Raw genomic sequence first — 14,885 nt, forward strand, 5'->3', positions numbered from 1 at the left:
TTTCATTGGTTGCACCACCCTTCCTTTATGATCAGTTAATTCAACTGTCCTTTCTCTAATCATTTGCTGTGCTTTAGAGATAAAAAGTGCCTGAAGGTCCGCTTCATCACTGTATAGTTTAAGGATCACTAACAGACATCGCGACATTATTACGTAGAAACAAGATAATCAAACGATGACACAATGTTTGACAAGCATCCTTGGGTTACTAATGTTGTAAGGTCAGAAGTAATATCCTGACTGACTAACTCCCAGGGTTAGTCACGCGAGATGAGAATGGGTAGAAAAGGTAGAAAAAACTTGGATAGACAGGTCTTTCTTTTGTCTTTAGTCTACTTTTTTTGTTTCCAGACGTTTGTTCAATAAAGTATTGTACAAAAATATTAATCTCTATTTTATTACAAATTCGTAGATAGTTAGAAATTCGTATATTCCCTCACAGAGGGCAACAATAATCATTGAATATCAGTCTTAAAGGTGTATATTACAAGAACATAATTTTTCCAGAATTTTCATAAAAATTGCTATAAAGTAGCTCTTAAATTCTCAGATATTGAGATTGTTTCTTGTAAATTTTACGTTTATTGATGTTATTAATTATATTATGCAGTTAAAATGAGAAAATTTATTGTTGAAAATCATTAAAAAATTCAGGGTTAATTATTGATTGCTTAGGTAAAACAGTAAAAAATATAAAAACAGAGATAAAGAGTATGTTTTTTTACTGATATGTTGTACAATTAAATAATGCATAGGAACAACGTTAACATATATCTTGTATAATAACAATTCAAAATAACATAGACAGCAAATTATAGGAAATTTAATTGGATAGTATATGTTTTATACCTTATACAATTTAATGTAGAAAATGAATTACCAGGGAAACACCAGCTATGAAATTAACTTGATAGGTATGAGGAACCCCATCCTGCATAGAAATGATGAGAATTACATATTTTATGCATGTGAATTACCTATCAAGAAAAAAAGGAAGTACAGGAGAAAGGAGCGAATAAGGAGGAACAGAGAAAGGAGAGGAAGAAGCCCATCCGTTCAATTTATACTCATAGTTACACCGAACACACGAATGCGAACCAATCAGTGAAAGACGCAAGATGTCATTGACACGTGTACACAAGCATGTCTGCATGTGAAGAAAGGGTGCCTTGCATAGCACAAATAATTGCTACGACATGTACCATGAAAGTAAAGTATAAGCCACTAAGGAAGTTTCGTGCACCCAAGTGACCTGTCTGACAAAAGCGTGGTATAATGGCATTGCTGTTAAAAACGTTCATAACATAGCTAACCTCTAACATATGTAAAGGTCACTGCACCACTAAACAGTACTCATAACGTAGTACCTCTATATTTTACAAAAAATATTAAAATTAGCAATATTCTCTATCACGTATTTTACTTGCGTTTTACTCGACACATGTAAATGCATATACTATTGTAATATCGCACAGGAAAAAGGGGCACCTTATTTTGCGATGCAGCGTTGGCACAAGCGTGTTTAGACTAGTAACTAGATGTAAGTCATAGGAAGCTGTTTACTTTTAACAAACTGTGAGTGTGTGTATGTGTGAATGCGAAGAAAAAAAATGCGTTTTTTTCTTGAGAAAGGGAGTCCCAGAGGAACTGTTCGAGAAAAAACTGACCTACGACTTTATTTAAGGGTAATGCTTCGATCTTGGGCTCATTTTAAAGCTAAAGAAATGCTTTTTCCAAATATGTATATAAAATTTTATTTATTATTAACAAATATAACAATAATCGCTGCTAAAGCTTCAACTATTGATTTCACGCTGTTCCCATCCATAAATCAATTTAAAAAAAGTATCGTTGAATTCCTTGAACCTGTAAAATAAGCTTTTCAAAATGATGGTGAGATTTCAGGAACATTTGGAAAAAAAAGTTCACCATGATACACGTGTTTCGACGCCGCGCAGACACTGAACAGGCGAACAGATGCTGCGCATGCGCACCGCATACAACGTATCACTTTCCTAAGATAAACATCCCGCTCGAACGCTTCTGGAATTTGTGCCTTTATCCCTTATCGCAACTGTGAAGATGGCAAGTTCAATTAATGTATAATAAGAAATCGCACCCCAAACTATCACTGATCCTTACCTACTATACCGATGAATTAAAAATTTATTTTCTTTACGGATATCATGAAAAAAATAAGTATATTATGTATCCATCTTAACCTAAACGCATTTCGTGTGTAAAAATTACTTTTCGTCGCGTTTCCGCTGTCCAAGTTAGCATATGATTCCGTTCAAATTCTAATCGGGCCAATTAGTGACTACGTAATAGTACAGTTTTTTTCTTTAATTTCATTTTTGTAATTAAGGAAGATGCCTTTATAATTCACTGAACTGTTCGCACACTTGCAGAAGCGTCGACAGCTTTGTCGATTCTGCGAGCAGATTTAGATGAATTAGAATACCTCCCTTAAAATTAACCGGCGTCCTCGATCCGTGGTTGCTATTTTTACACCACCTTTTTACACGAGGACTAGGGTTAATTCTTCGTGTGATCTCCCGATTAGAGTGTCCTACTGCTTTAAAAACCTGAATTTTTCCAATTACTTCAGCAGTTAAATGCCTTCCACTCGGCATTTTGTTCCACTAGCACAGTTTAACACCCACTTCAGAAATCCGATGTTGCCGCTTTAAAATTGTCAAATCGAGTGGTGATGTCAAACAATTGTCGCATTCTTATATCCGTCGGAGGCAATAAAATTCTTAAACATTCTTAAAAGTGTAGACTACAATGAAACTTTAGATTTTGCGCAAAACGTTTATGTACTGGAAAAGGCATTTACCAGAACAATGTGCACTAATATACCGCATGTAGATAATGAGTTTTGGCAATACATATACCTAGGAGAGCTGAAACAGTGTCGCGGAGTTCGTATGTACAGGGTGTCTTTTTTTAACTGAACACGATGGAATATCTCAGATGTTACTGAAGCTATCGAAAAAATGTTTTTACAAAAGTTATTTGATATGATGAAAGACATCATATTGTATGAATATTTTTTTTCGCGAGTGAAGTAGTGGGATAAATTTCAAGGTCAAGTTTACTTTTTTCAAATGAAACACTATACAACGAGGTGCCACATTAAGTCATTTCGTTTTACGGAAAGCTGTAAAATCGTGAAGTATATTCTATGTATATTCTATAACTTGTCGAGTTTTTTTTAGAAATCCTTTAATTTTATATAGAGAAACATAGTGAATAGCGAAGCACCCCTTCTATAAATAATAAATCAAGGCGAATCCATGTAATTTCATTTTTAGCAATTAAATCAGGTACAGTTATTTGCCTGCAACAAAAGATATAAGGTTCTGACTTTTAAGCTCGAGCATGTTACTGATATGTAACAGTCGAAAATAATGAATGTAACGATACAAGAAATGTGGAAATATCAGTTGAGTTTTAACGAAACAGCCATCGAAAAGTAAGGTTAACTGAAAGTTCAATTTCTAATGTAAGATGCAAGTCAGACGAAGTAACGTCCGAGTAACTTGGTGCGGATAATCGGGATGACGAAACGACGACCGGTTTTCTCGAGCAGAGGATACAGTTTGAGAGTACATTCTCTGAAATTATCCGTCTCTCTCTTCCTCTTTCTTGCTGACGCGAAGCCGCGTAAAGTCGCATCTTGCTACCGATCGATCGAACCAACCAGAGACAGAGAATACTTCCTACCAGCGGTGAATCGATACCGATCTATCCGCATCGATGCTCTTGAGATATTTTTGGAATCTCCTCCAAATATCGCTTGCCAAATGTCACGACATTACTTTGCCAGGACCATGAGAAAGACTGCATTATACATATAATAAAAGAATCCATGCGGGAAATATGCTTCAAATGCTTGGAAATTGATATTTCCTTTTTATAACCTGTTTCGTATATCCGTTTATGCGATAACATCAACTTGTTCATAATTTGTTATTTTACGTGAAAAAAACTACCTTTTTTCTATACACATAGAAAATTTTATACAAAAAAAAAAAATTAAATAACCTAACCTAACCTAACCTTTGCGAGAAGAAAAACATGTTAACTACTTTTTATTTAGAACATTATAGTACTATTGATAAAAAAAATTAAATAACCTAACCTAACCTTTGCGCGGAGAAAAACACGTTACTACTATTGATAAAAAAAAACTAAATAACCTAACCTAACCTTTGCATAAAAAATAAAGACGTTAGCTTGCTTTTTTTATTTAGAACATTTTAGTATTATTGATTAAAGAAACATCTGTCACCACGACTAAATATTTTAACAAGCTCAAATCTTGCAAGCTTCTTGACACGCACATTATGCATGCTAAATGACCGTGACTGATCTGCTTCATTGTACGTTTAAATACTCGTTCATTAAATAAACCTTAAACGCAACGCTGCTTTAGGTCAAACGTCTGTTTGAAGTTAATATAACAACACATATACATTTGCCAATTGTTTGATAAATTTAACAGGAGCTCTCATAAAATTAAACACAAAATTAAATTTGACTTTAATGGCAGAGTACAAATAACATTCAATTTTGTAAAAAATTCGTAATCAATTAACCGGTTCTATATCCTGTAACTATAATATACGAAAAGCATGCAAAATGTGTATAATATTTTAATTGACAATTGACATATATTAATTATGTTGTTCAATTGTTTACACGACTCTAGGAAAATTTATATTCACAAGGAAGTGTTGCAGATTTCTATTATAAAAAGAGAAATTAATATAAATTGAAAATTAAATCAAACAAATCAACCTCTTAATTATTAGTTTCGTTGAAATACAAACTGTAGTTATCATCAGTACGTACTCATAATATAACGACCACGCTTTGTGTATCTCTCTTTTTTCACTTTCGCAGATAATTTTATAATTGCACGGAAATGATAGAGATTGAAAAAAAAAATTTACCGATAAATCTTCACGATGAAGTAAATGAGACAGGTTCGACATGAGATCTTATGAAATATTATATTGTTCGATTACACGTCGAAGATTCCGTTTTTCTCGCAGTTCTTCGTTAATGACAGCTGTTTTTTCAGATGCACATAATATGTCCCGTTATGGTGACACAACATTCTCTGAACGTTTTTCACGTTAGAATTCTTGCTATACGAACACGTGTAGCAGTGATTCACTTTCTTTTGTTCCTTCGTGCATCGAGAGTACGAGAAAACGTCGACGGACGAATATGCAACTTTTACATAAACTATTGAATAAAATTAATTACAAGTTAGAACCACGAGGTTAGAAACAAAATTAAAAACATTCTACTTTCAAGGTTGTAACATTTCAATAAAAATGAACCAGTGTAAGATCGAAATTGTTGCAACAAAATAATCCTATAAGTAACAATGATTACTAAAACAATATTTCGATTTAGGTATGACACTTAACAAATCATGGCGATTTACGGAAAGCTGGGTATAAGCCTAACCTAAAAGTGCGTTGCTTACAAAAGTGACAAAATAAGGATGCAGTAAAAAGGGAAAAGAGAAAAGACTGAGCCACTACCCATACAAAATATTCTTACCTAAATATCATAAATTTTTGGGTGACTATTTAGAGTGACTAATATTGTCCTTGAAAAATTTACGTTGTGTAATAATTCGAATGATCAGAATTAATTCTTTCTACAACGAAAGTATGAAGATTTATGAAATAGTGTGAAAATTTATACCTTCATAGTAACAATGAAACATTTCGATTATTGTTAAATTTACACATGTCTCTAATTGATTGCAACTATTTTTTTCGATTGATCATTTGAATGGAAGTTGTTGAATTGAAAATGAATAATACATAATAAAGAAATATTTGAACAACTATCGAATTAATCGAAGGTTATTTATAATTGATGTGATATTTATAACGTAAGGAAGGATGAACCTTGAATATTGAATATAACTTTCGAAGCAATTAGAGCAAATAGTAGACGTAAACATTCACTACTAACCTTAATATCAAGGTACAGACTTAAATGGTAATTGACAACAAATGTTATACATCACACCGTAGTCTCAATATTATTACAGCAAATATAATGAAATTTGTGTAAATTTAAAAACTATTAAGATAATAGAATTGAACAAATTTTAAAACAGACATTGCCGTAATTTTCATTTACAAATACTTAAAACATATAAGCAATTAATTTTTGAATAACACTACAGCAGTATTACATTAAGCTGCACAATGTTAAAAAAGTTAGAAAATTTCTGAAATTAAGTAAAAAGGAAAAAAATATTTTAATCTTACTTCCAAAATATCTTCCATTTTTAAATCTAATTTCACATAATTGTCACTACAATTTATTTCACACTTTCATTTTCTTTACTTACAAAATATCTTCCATTTTTATATCAAATTTCACATAATTGTTACTACAATTTGTTTTCACAGTGTTTCATGTAACGCATACTTCTATCAAAAACCCTTTAAATATAATTGAACAAATTCAATAGCACTTATATTTTAGTAAGATCATTTTAAAAAGCTCTAAAGTAACGAGCAACGCGTACAATAAACAAGTATGCAAACATTGTTACATCACGAATGGATAGATATAAAATAAACATAATAAAATTAATTATTTAATTTTGAAGCCTATGTATGTATATAAGTAAGTATGTTTATTCATTGAATCATCTATTAGCTGTTTACAATAACAACAATGAAGTTACACATTTGTTTATGCAACAGAACAGTATTAATAACAGGTTAGGTTAATTTCTTAACACGCAGTTTCTACATTTTAAAATGCCATTCTTGCCGCGAAAAACGGGACCTTCAACGCGACTGTGTATATACGATCTTCACGCATGCTAATCCTACTTGTAGCGTGTTCACGGTAGAACGTTTAAATCTTCGACATTATACACAAGTTAGAGCAAATCAGTGCTGGAAATAATATAATCGGCAAGAATTGTGTTACGAGAAAATATAGAAAATATCTATTATAGTTTCTTTTTTTCAAATATTTTCAAATTTTTTTCAATAATGTAACTTTTAATTTATTCAAATTTCAATATTGTTTATAAAACAACCACTGAGTATTTCATTGAATTGTTCATAATTTGCCTTAACGGTTCGTTAGGATTTACATATTACCAAGCGTTACACGTAACAGCGTTGTATATTTATGCGGACACAAGCCTCAACTATAGTTAACATAAACACGAAGAGTTCTTTGACATAAACGCGATGAATCTTATTACAATTATTCTCACAATTTTCATCAATGAATTGCACGAATTATTTTCCGAATTATTTCTTCTTATTACATCAATCGTAGTTAATTCTACGTTTTAGTACACCCGTTATATAAATTGCTACCCTGAATATCAAAATAATAGACTGTATTATACAGATATTTCAAGTAGCAACTAATCACAGGGGAATAAAAAATATTGTAAGAGTAAGATTAAGGAGAATTGATAAGAATAGACAGGGAAACGACAGGTGTCTGTTTTTTTTTTGCCTACACTTCTTACCTTGCCGAGAAGTTGCCCTCTGTAGTAAGCGTTTCCTTGAACCGGATCAACAACGTAATCCAACTCCTCCTCCGCGGAATTACTCCAGGAAGACGTGGACGGTCCTGCCGTGATGACGCTGGTTGTTCTTATTAAAGATGTGGCGGTATTACCAAGGCGGCTTCCATTTGCCGAAGAAGTAACATTACTAGTGCTAGTGGTTGTTGTGACAGTCATGACGTTGTTCGTCGACAACGAAAGGTCCTGCGCGTTGTTGTCTCCCTTGGATGATAGTTGCGCGGAAGAAGCATAAATAAGCGTGGATGTACGCGTGGTCATGCATGTTGTTTCCTCGTCGTTTCTGTAACCGTTGACACCGTTCTCTTTCGGTGTGTTGTCGAGAAGGCAGCTAGGATGGGACGAGTACGAGGAGAGCTCTACGTCCAAGGGCAAAGAAGACGCGCCGTGTTTACGACTCCTTCGACGAACGAGACTTTGCAGGGAAACAGAACTCTTCGAAAAACTCTGACGCGGTCGATCGTTGTCGAGTCTAGCAGTAACAGCTGATTCGACGGCGACTTTCTTCTTCGAACATTCAGATTCCGTGGTAATTTTGACATTCTCGTTACTTTCCTCCTGACATCGAGCAACGACCCCCGTCTTTAGCAAACAGCAAGCTGCTGTTTCGGTATGCAAGTCACCGGGCATCGTCTCCAGGAGGAAACTCTTACTGGTCGTTTCATATTCTCTCGAAGGCGACGAACTCCCGACCTCCACCTCGAGCGTGTTCGAAGGTAACATATCTAGCTCTAAGTTCATTTAACAACTTCGAGCGTTTGTTGAAAGATGTATTTGTCACTTTTCGGTGAAAAATCAATTATTTAGCGCACCCTGAATAGAGGCAACACCGCTTCTCTCCTCTTCTCTCCTCTCGTGACTCGTTTTTCCACCAACTTGTACACTCTGTTTTCGCGTTCTATCGTACCGTGGGATGTCATGTTACACCCGATTTTGACATTTAACGCAGATAACGCCTACTCCTTCACATCCATGGCACATGTGCACTCCGAGATCGTTCGATAACAGCGTCCCGACATTAAACACGCGAACCGACTTGTCTCTGTATCGTTACAGGACGAACAGCTTTTAAATACGTTTGTACGAAACTGTATTACGATATTCAGAGATGCGTACAAATTTACAAGGTTGTTGCTGAAACGAAACGCACGCGTTTTCTCATCTCTGAACCAGCAACATTTCAACTGAACCCAACCGCTTGACTAGTCGATGGTCACTGTTCCGCGCGCACCGACAGAACGACCGACACCCTCTGTCTCTATCCTCCCCACCACTTCCACCACCTGAGTTCTCAGTGCCGTCGATAAAACCTAATACTCTTTAATACTTTGCTCCATTAAACGCAAATGTTTCAGATTTTTTCTCCCTCGTAATTTACAATTATAATCGATTAACAAGAGGAACTAGTTTTCGGCAAACGAATAAAATCGAAGCTTTACAAAAATATTGTATTACTTCAAGGAAGAAAGGAAAAATTGTGAAAGAATACTATAAAAAATTATATCACGTTTAACGAAATACAGTCTCAACAAATAACTTCGTTTTCAATGGTGCATAATTACATTTAATATCGCTTTATTTTATTTTATATCGCTTATTCCGCGAATCGCGTATCTTTATAAATTCAACACAATGTGAAGATATCTGTAATGTGGTAAGTCGTGAGAACGCGTATTGTTTCGAGTGCCGTATAAAAAGGAAACGCAGGCATCAGTGCACTGTTTTTTTTTTCTCGCAGGAAGGAAGTCGTTTAATTTAAAATACATATGTATTCTCATAGAAGTCTAAAATTTCAGATGCCTTTCAATTTCTTTCCACATTTCACGGCGCTTTTCCATGAAGTTACACACGGTAAATGGTAAACGATGTATTTTATCGATATTTGGTAAATGACGCGTTTACATATTAAAAACATACGTAATAAATAGAAATTTCGTTAAAAATAAGTTTGAAAAGATGATAATGTAAACTTTCTGTATAAAAATTTCGTAAGGGCGATAATTGTCGGTAAATGCTACGACTACAGCCCTGATTCTACTATTCGCTTCGTTGTCCTCGTGTTCAATCTGCCTACTTCTTTCTGCCTGTTCGCTTCTGTTGCGCTTTCTCCGTCTCTCTTTTCTTCCACACCAGAACTCTACCTCCGTCAAACGAAGTATATACACGCATCGTCCCATCATGCGTATTCGGTCATTCACACACGGTATACCTGTTCCAACATTTGAGATGCGTTAAGTGCATATCTAAATATAGGAGCGGTATAGGAAGGAACACTTGCTTACAGAATCTAAAGCAACAACTGTTATATATTTTATAAACTGCTTTCCTTCTATGTGCATTTAGATGCTTGGTCGGTATACATATGTACACTTTAGGGACTTTTTTTTTTGGTGTTATGAAAGTAGTAGCACTCGATCGCAAAACAGACAATCTTAAATCAGAATTGTGATCAAATTTTTTTACTTTATGAACGCCAAACGTGTAGAAAAATGGAATTTAACGAATCTAATCATTGTTTTTATGCAAGTACACCATCTTGACGATTATTTGTGCTTAAACTGCTATTACCTATTGTATTGACATTTTAACTGCAGCCAAAATTTAAATTTTCTTCTTAAATTGGAATTAGCTACAAATTGAAATTAGCGATAGTCCTTTTTAAGGATATGAACATTTAACTTTATTTCAATAATTATGAATTGGTGTTAACATGGAAAAAGATATAACAATTTTATCGAAATTAAAATGCAAAATTATCACAGCACATAATTTGTATTCATTAATTATTGTAAATGAATCATATAAAAAGTAGCATGTAATTAAGTAAATTTATAGAGGAAGTTCTTTACACCTCGGAGTTTAGTAATGAAAAATCTTTATATGATAACTAATTGAAAGATATTGCTAATTTTATTGCTTTTATTTTTTTTTGTTTTTGGCAAACAATAGTGAATTATACTACGCAAAGTTTTGAAATTACTCTTGTTTCATGTTCTTGTAAACTTACGAGGAACCGTGCGCTGATTGTGAGACGCTTATCCAAGAGAAAATTCGAAAATACTAGATACTTTTTTTTCAACAGCGAAAATTCACGTTTTGTGAAGTAAAACTCAAAAACATATATAGATAAAAAAATGTTACATACAACGCAATACACAACTTTTTATACGAAGTAATATGACATAAACTAAATCTGTGCAAAATCATAGGTGGCGTCACTATTTTATATTTAGGGGATGAAAATAACCTCCAAAGTGAGATATGAAAATCTAAATCCATGTATCCTGGAAGGTATTAAATTTAAAAGTATGGTTTAACTACAGCAATTGTGTGATTTTGAATCCCTGTATCTTGACGTGCCCTGTATTCTTTGATGTAGGGAGGTTTGCTCGGCCACAGGGATATTTTTAATTTTTAATAACTAAAAACCGAATCCTCAAACGCAATTTTTTCATTCCTGATTTTCGTCTTATTTTGGCTTCTAAAATCACGTCTTAAAATTTCTCTCAGGACTGGCCGAACACCCTATATATGCGACGTGCTAATTCTCATCACAGACAGACGTCACTTAGGTATGACATATAATGTAAATGATATAGGTTGCCTATTTAATGCAAATTCTGCGTGTATAAGAGCAAACATGTACTGTATTGAGCAAATTGCTAAAAATATAAATATTAAGCATGTAACCAAAAATAATACTTGAGATAGCGGGTGGTGTTTCAACAGGATGACAGTAATGAACATGTATTTACCTGCATAGATTCTTACACGATTTAGCGAACAGAATCAAATAAACAGTGTTTGTCACTAATCAAGACTATGGCCTTATATTACACAGATTTAATATTTAGATCATGAAGCATGGACGACTGGTCACAGAATTTTTGTTTGTATACAAAATAATTAATAAACCAATAGATAACTCACAAATCAATAATTTAATTAACTTTAACGGTCTTCAATACCGTATCAGAAGTCTTTTATTATTGAGTACATAGATTTTAAGATTTAATAATATGAATCAAATTGCAAGAATCAGTAATGTTACTAATTATTTTCGTGATATCATAGATTTTTATGCCTTAAATCTTCCGGTAGAAATTCTACACGTGTGAAATTCTACACAACAGGTCTTACAAAAATATACATTTTCATATATCAAAAAGTTAAGAGCATCACCTACTAACGCACCTTGCGTAAATGCACATATTGCAGCGCGATCTGTTGTTGTGATATGTACTATTGTCAAGCGAAAAATCTTGAAGTGACAGAAATATCGTTGAATCATGATTACGTTAAAAGCTTTAAAGAAAGACGTTTTTTTTTAATTGCATTGCAACAATAATCGAAAGTTTTAAAATCGAATACATATTAAATTAGTTTTAATGTTTTGTTTTTGTGTGATGTAACCTAGTCTAGTGCATTCAACAAGAAAGAGATAACGTTGACATGCATCATTATTGGTTCGAAGTTCGCGTGCCTCACTTATCGCATTGTGATTTGCATTCCTTTTCGCAGAACTTCCTTGTTTCTTTGTCAGTATCAGCGTAATGTTCGAAGTGTATATACATAATTTACGTAATATCTATCACGTTCTGTTACCACGGTTAATGATCGCATCGAGTTACCTTGTAAAATTTAGGTAACTCTTCTATTATAATCACGAAGATGCTTGAAAAACAAAACTATAATAAGACAATAACAACTCTTGTGGAACATCTAATTCAGAAAGATGAATTCATTTTTGAAAACAGTCAATTCTATGACAAGCAACAGAAACGTAATAGTCAGAGAAGCATTGCAAACACAGTTAAATATGTGTGTGGCGGAAATACAATATGCACAAGGCATGGAAGAGAACAACACAATAAAAAATTGTGACAAAAGTATGAATTTGTGCTCCATTTTAGAAGCAATTTTTTTACACGGCTTAAAAGATAGTCTTTTAAATCGAGTAACAGAAGCTTTAAGTGGTCCAGATTTTGATGCTGTACCACAGCCAAGTTTTTGGGGTCCATTGCTGGTATTCTCTCATCGGCAGATTATAGACCAAATACAAGGATTAAGCCAACTTACTACAGAAGTTGGATATTGCAGAGCTTGGATACGATTAGCTTTAAACGAAGGCCTTCTAGCTAGCTACTTTTATTCTATAAGAAGGGACAACTCAGCTTTGAAACCATATTATAATCAGTCTGCATTCATTAGAGATGTAGACCTTGTAGAAGTTGCACGAAGACTCATTGAAAATTTAGATAACATTCACTTTGAATTTGCATGTAACAGCAGTTTATTAAATTTTTGGTCAAATACACCTCTTCTATTAGCAGGTATATGGTCACCACCAATGAAATCTTGTCCAGTATTTAGTGCAGTTGATATTGCAAAAACGATAACTACAGAATTAACAGAAGAAGAAAATTTTTGTGAAGTTGAAACTCTGGCTAATGACCAACAGCAGTCAATGCCGATAAATTTAAAACAGCAACAACAACAAGTTGAAACTGCTAGTTCTATTGGTAGTTTTAGTTCCTTTAATTCATCGCAATCTGCCCTTAATAATGGGGCTTATATTGCAGAAGATGATGCTTTAAAAATCATATTAGCCAATAAGAAATCAAGTAATATTGATGTAGATCACTTGACCAATGATTCAACAAATAATGTACCTTTAAAGGAAGAAGAAAAGCAAAATATACAAGAAGAAGAAGAAAAGGAAAAAGAAGAAAAAGATGGAGTAGAAAATAAATTTTCAAGTAATGATAGTCCAAAAAATGATATAGAAATTAACACAATACTTGATGTTGAAAATTTACCAATTGAAAACATTGTACAAAATCATGACACTTTGCATGATATTACTTCAACTGCAGTAGGAAATTCATTAATTGGAAAATTAGGATGGTCTACATCCTTTGAAGATTGTAAATCTTCTTTAACATCACCTGTAACATCTCATGATTCAGGAACAGATGCACCTCGTACTCCATGTGATGGACCCACATATGACTCACTTATTCAAAGCTATCAATCTGCTGGAAATACTTCAGTCACAGATCTTCAAGAATTTTTAAAAAGATACCCTAAAAAGCAATTATCTATTGATGGAACTGAAGTTCAATCAGAAAATAAGGTATAATGTTGCTAAATATTGAATATTTCTTATATGACTTATATGTTAATTTACCTTAACTGTAAGTGGTATAATAAAAATATTACTTTCTTTTGGACATTCCATTATAATTAAAAAAATTTATTAGATTTTAAATAATTTTATCTTAGTATGTAATAATTTTAATGTAAGCACTAATCTATTTTTTATTTAATTATAGGCTGAAATAAACTTTGATGAACAATTAGAAAAGCTTCCTAGGGAAAAAGGTTTAGATGTACAAAATTATAGCTGTTTTGAATGTGATCATGCAATTGGTATGACTTTTTCAAAAATATATACTTGTTCATACACTGGCAACTATTATTGTTCAAAATGTATGTCTCAAAACGAGTATATTATTCCATCACGAGTAATTTATAATTGGGATTTAAAGCACTATCCTGTTTGCAATAAGGCTGCAACATACCTGCAAAATTGTTCAGTATTACTGGATTTTAAAATTTTAAATCCACAAATTTATATGGCTGTAGATACTATGGCTCAATTGCAATCATTACGAATTCAGTTAAATTTATTGAGAGCTTATTTATTTACTTGTCGTGAACCTATAATTGAGTCATTACAGAAAAAAGTTACACCTCGAGACTATTTATACGAACATGTTCATCAATATTCAATTTTCGATCTTCACGACATAGCTAATGGAACCCTTGCACAACAATTGCAAAAAGTAGTAAAGTTTGCAAGGAATCATGTTATAAATTGTTGGCTTTGTAGTCAGAAAGGATTCATATGTGAAATTTGCAATAATCCGAAAGTCATCTATCCTTTTGATATGGATTCTACATATAGGGTAAGTTACAGTTATTTTTTATTATAATCAGACATAAACCATAATTACAATAAAATTTGGCTCGATAATTTATTAAATATTATACTTGTATGATTTTAGTGTGGATCTTGTAATGCAGTATTTCATTCAGAATGTTCAAATGCTAATAAACCATGTCCAAGATGTAAACGCAAACGTGAACGAATGGACCTACCACTTTTAGATGTGGGATGTACAGATTTATCATTAGATGATGCACCGTTTTTAGTTGATACAAATTGATAAACACAATTTGTAATAAATTACAGGTTTTTATTTGTAGAGTATTTACA

At 33.1% G+C, this 14,885-nt stretch overlaps 2 protein-coding genes across 2 annotated transcripts in view; one reads left to right on the forward strand and one right to left on the reverse strand.

The window, feature by feature from the left end:
- Positions 1-8,233, reverse strand: part of LOC108574551 (serine/threonine-protein kinase PLK1-like) — a 38,663-nt gene extending 30,430 nt beyond the window's left edge. The window contains exon 1 of the mRNA XM_017937160.1: positions 7,547-8,233. Coding sequence (XP_017792649.1) covers positions 7,547-8,233 — 687 coding nt within the window. The remainder of the gene's footprint in view (positions 1-7,546) is intronic.
- A 3,804-nt stretch (positions 8,234-12,037) lies between these two features.
- LOC108574552 (pleckstrin homology domain-containing family M member 1) lies at positions 12,038-14,835 on the forward strand. The gene is made up of 4 exons (XM_017937161.1): positions 12,038-13,037; positions 13,092-13,739; positions 13,939-14,574; positions 14,674-14,835. The coding sequence occupies exons 1-4, from the start codon at positions 12,339-12,341 to the stop codon at positions 14,833-14,835; spliced, it is 2,145 nt and encodes a 714-aa protein (XP_017792650.1). The 5' UTR covers positions 12,038-12,338.
- Positions 14,836-14,885: the final 50 nt, after the last annotated feature.

The sequence above is a fragment of the Habropoda laboriosa genome, unplaced genomic scaffold, assembly GCF_001263275.1.
Source record: "Habropoda laboriosa isolate 0110345459 unplaced genomic scaffold, ASM126327v1 scaffold175, whole genome shotgun sequence".
Taxonomy (NCBI): domain Eukaryota; kingdom Metazoa; phylum Arthropoda; class Insecta; order Hymenoptera; family Apidae; genus Habropoda; species Habropoda laboriosa.

Bases quoted from the DNA above. Each gene is read 5' to 3' on its own strand.
- LOC108574552 (XM_017937161.1), top strand. From the start codon at position 12,339: ATGAATTCATTTTTGAAAACAGTCAATTCTATGACAAGCAACAGAAAC. The intron at 13,740-13,938 runs GTATAATGTTGC...ATTTAATTATAG, and splicing joins AAGTTCAATCAGAAAATAAG to GCTGAAATAAACTTTGATGA. The intron at 14,575-14,673 runs GTAAGTTACAGT...GTATGATTTTAG, and splicing joins ATATGGATTCTACATATAGG to TGTGGATCTTGTAATGCAGT.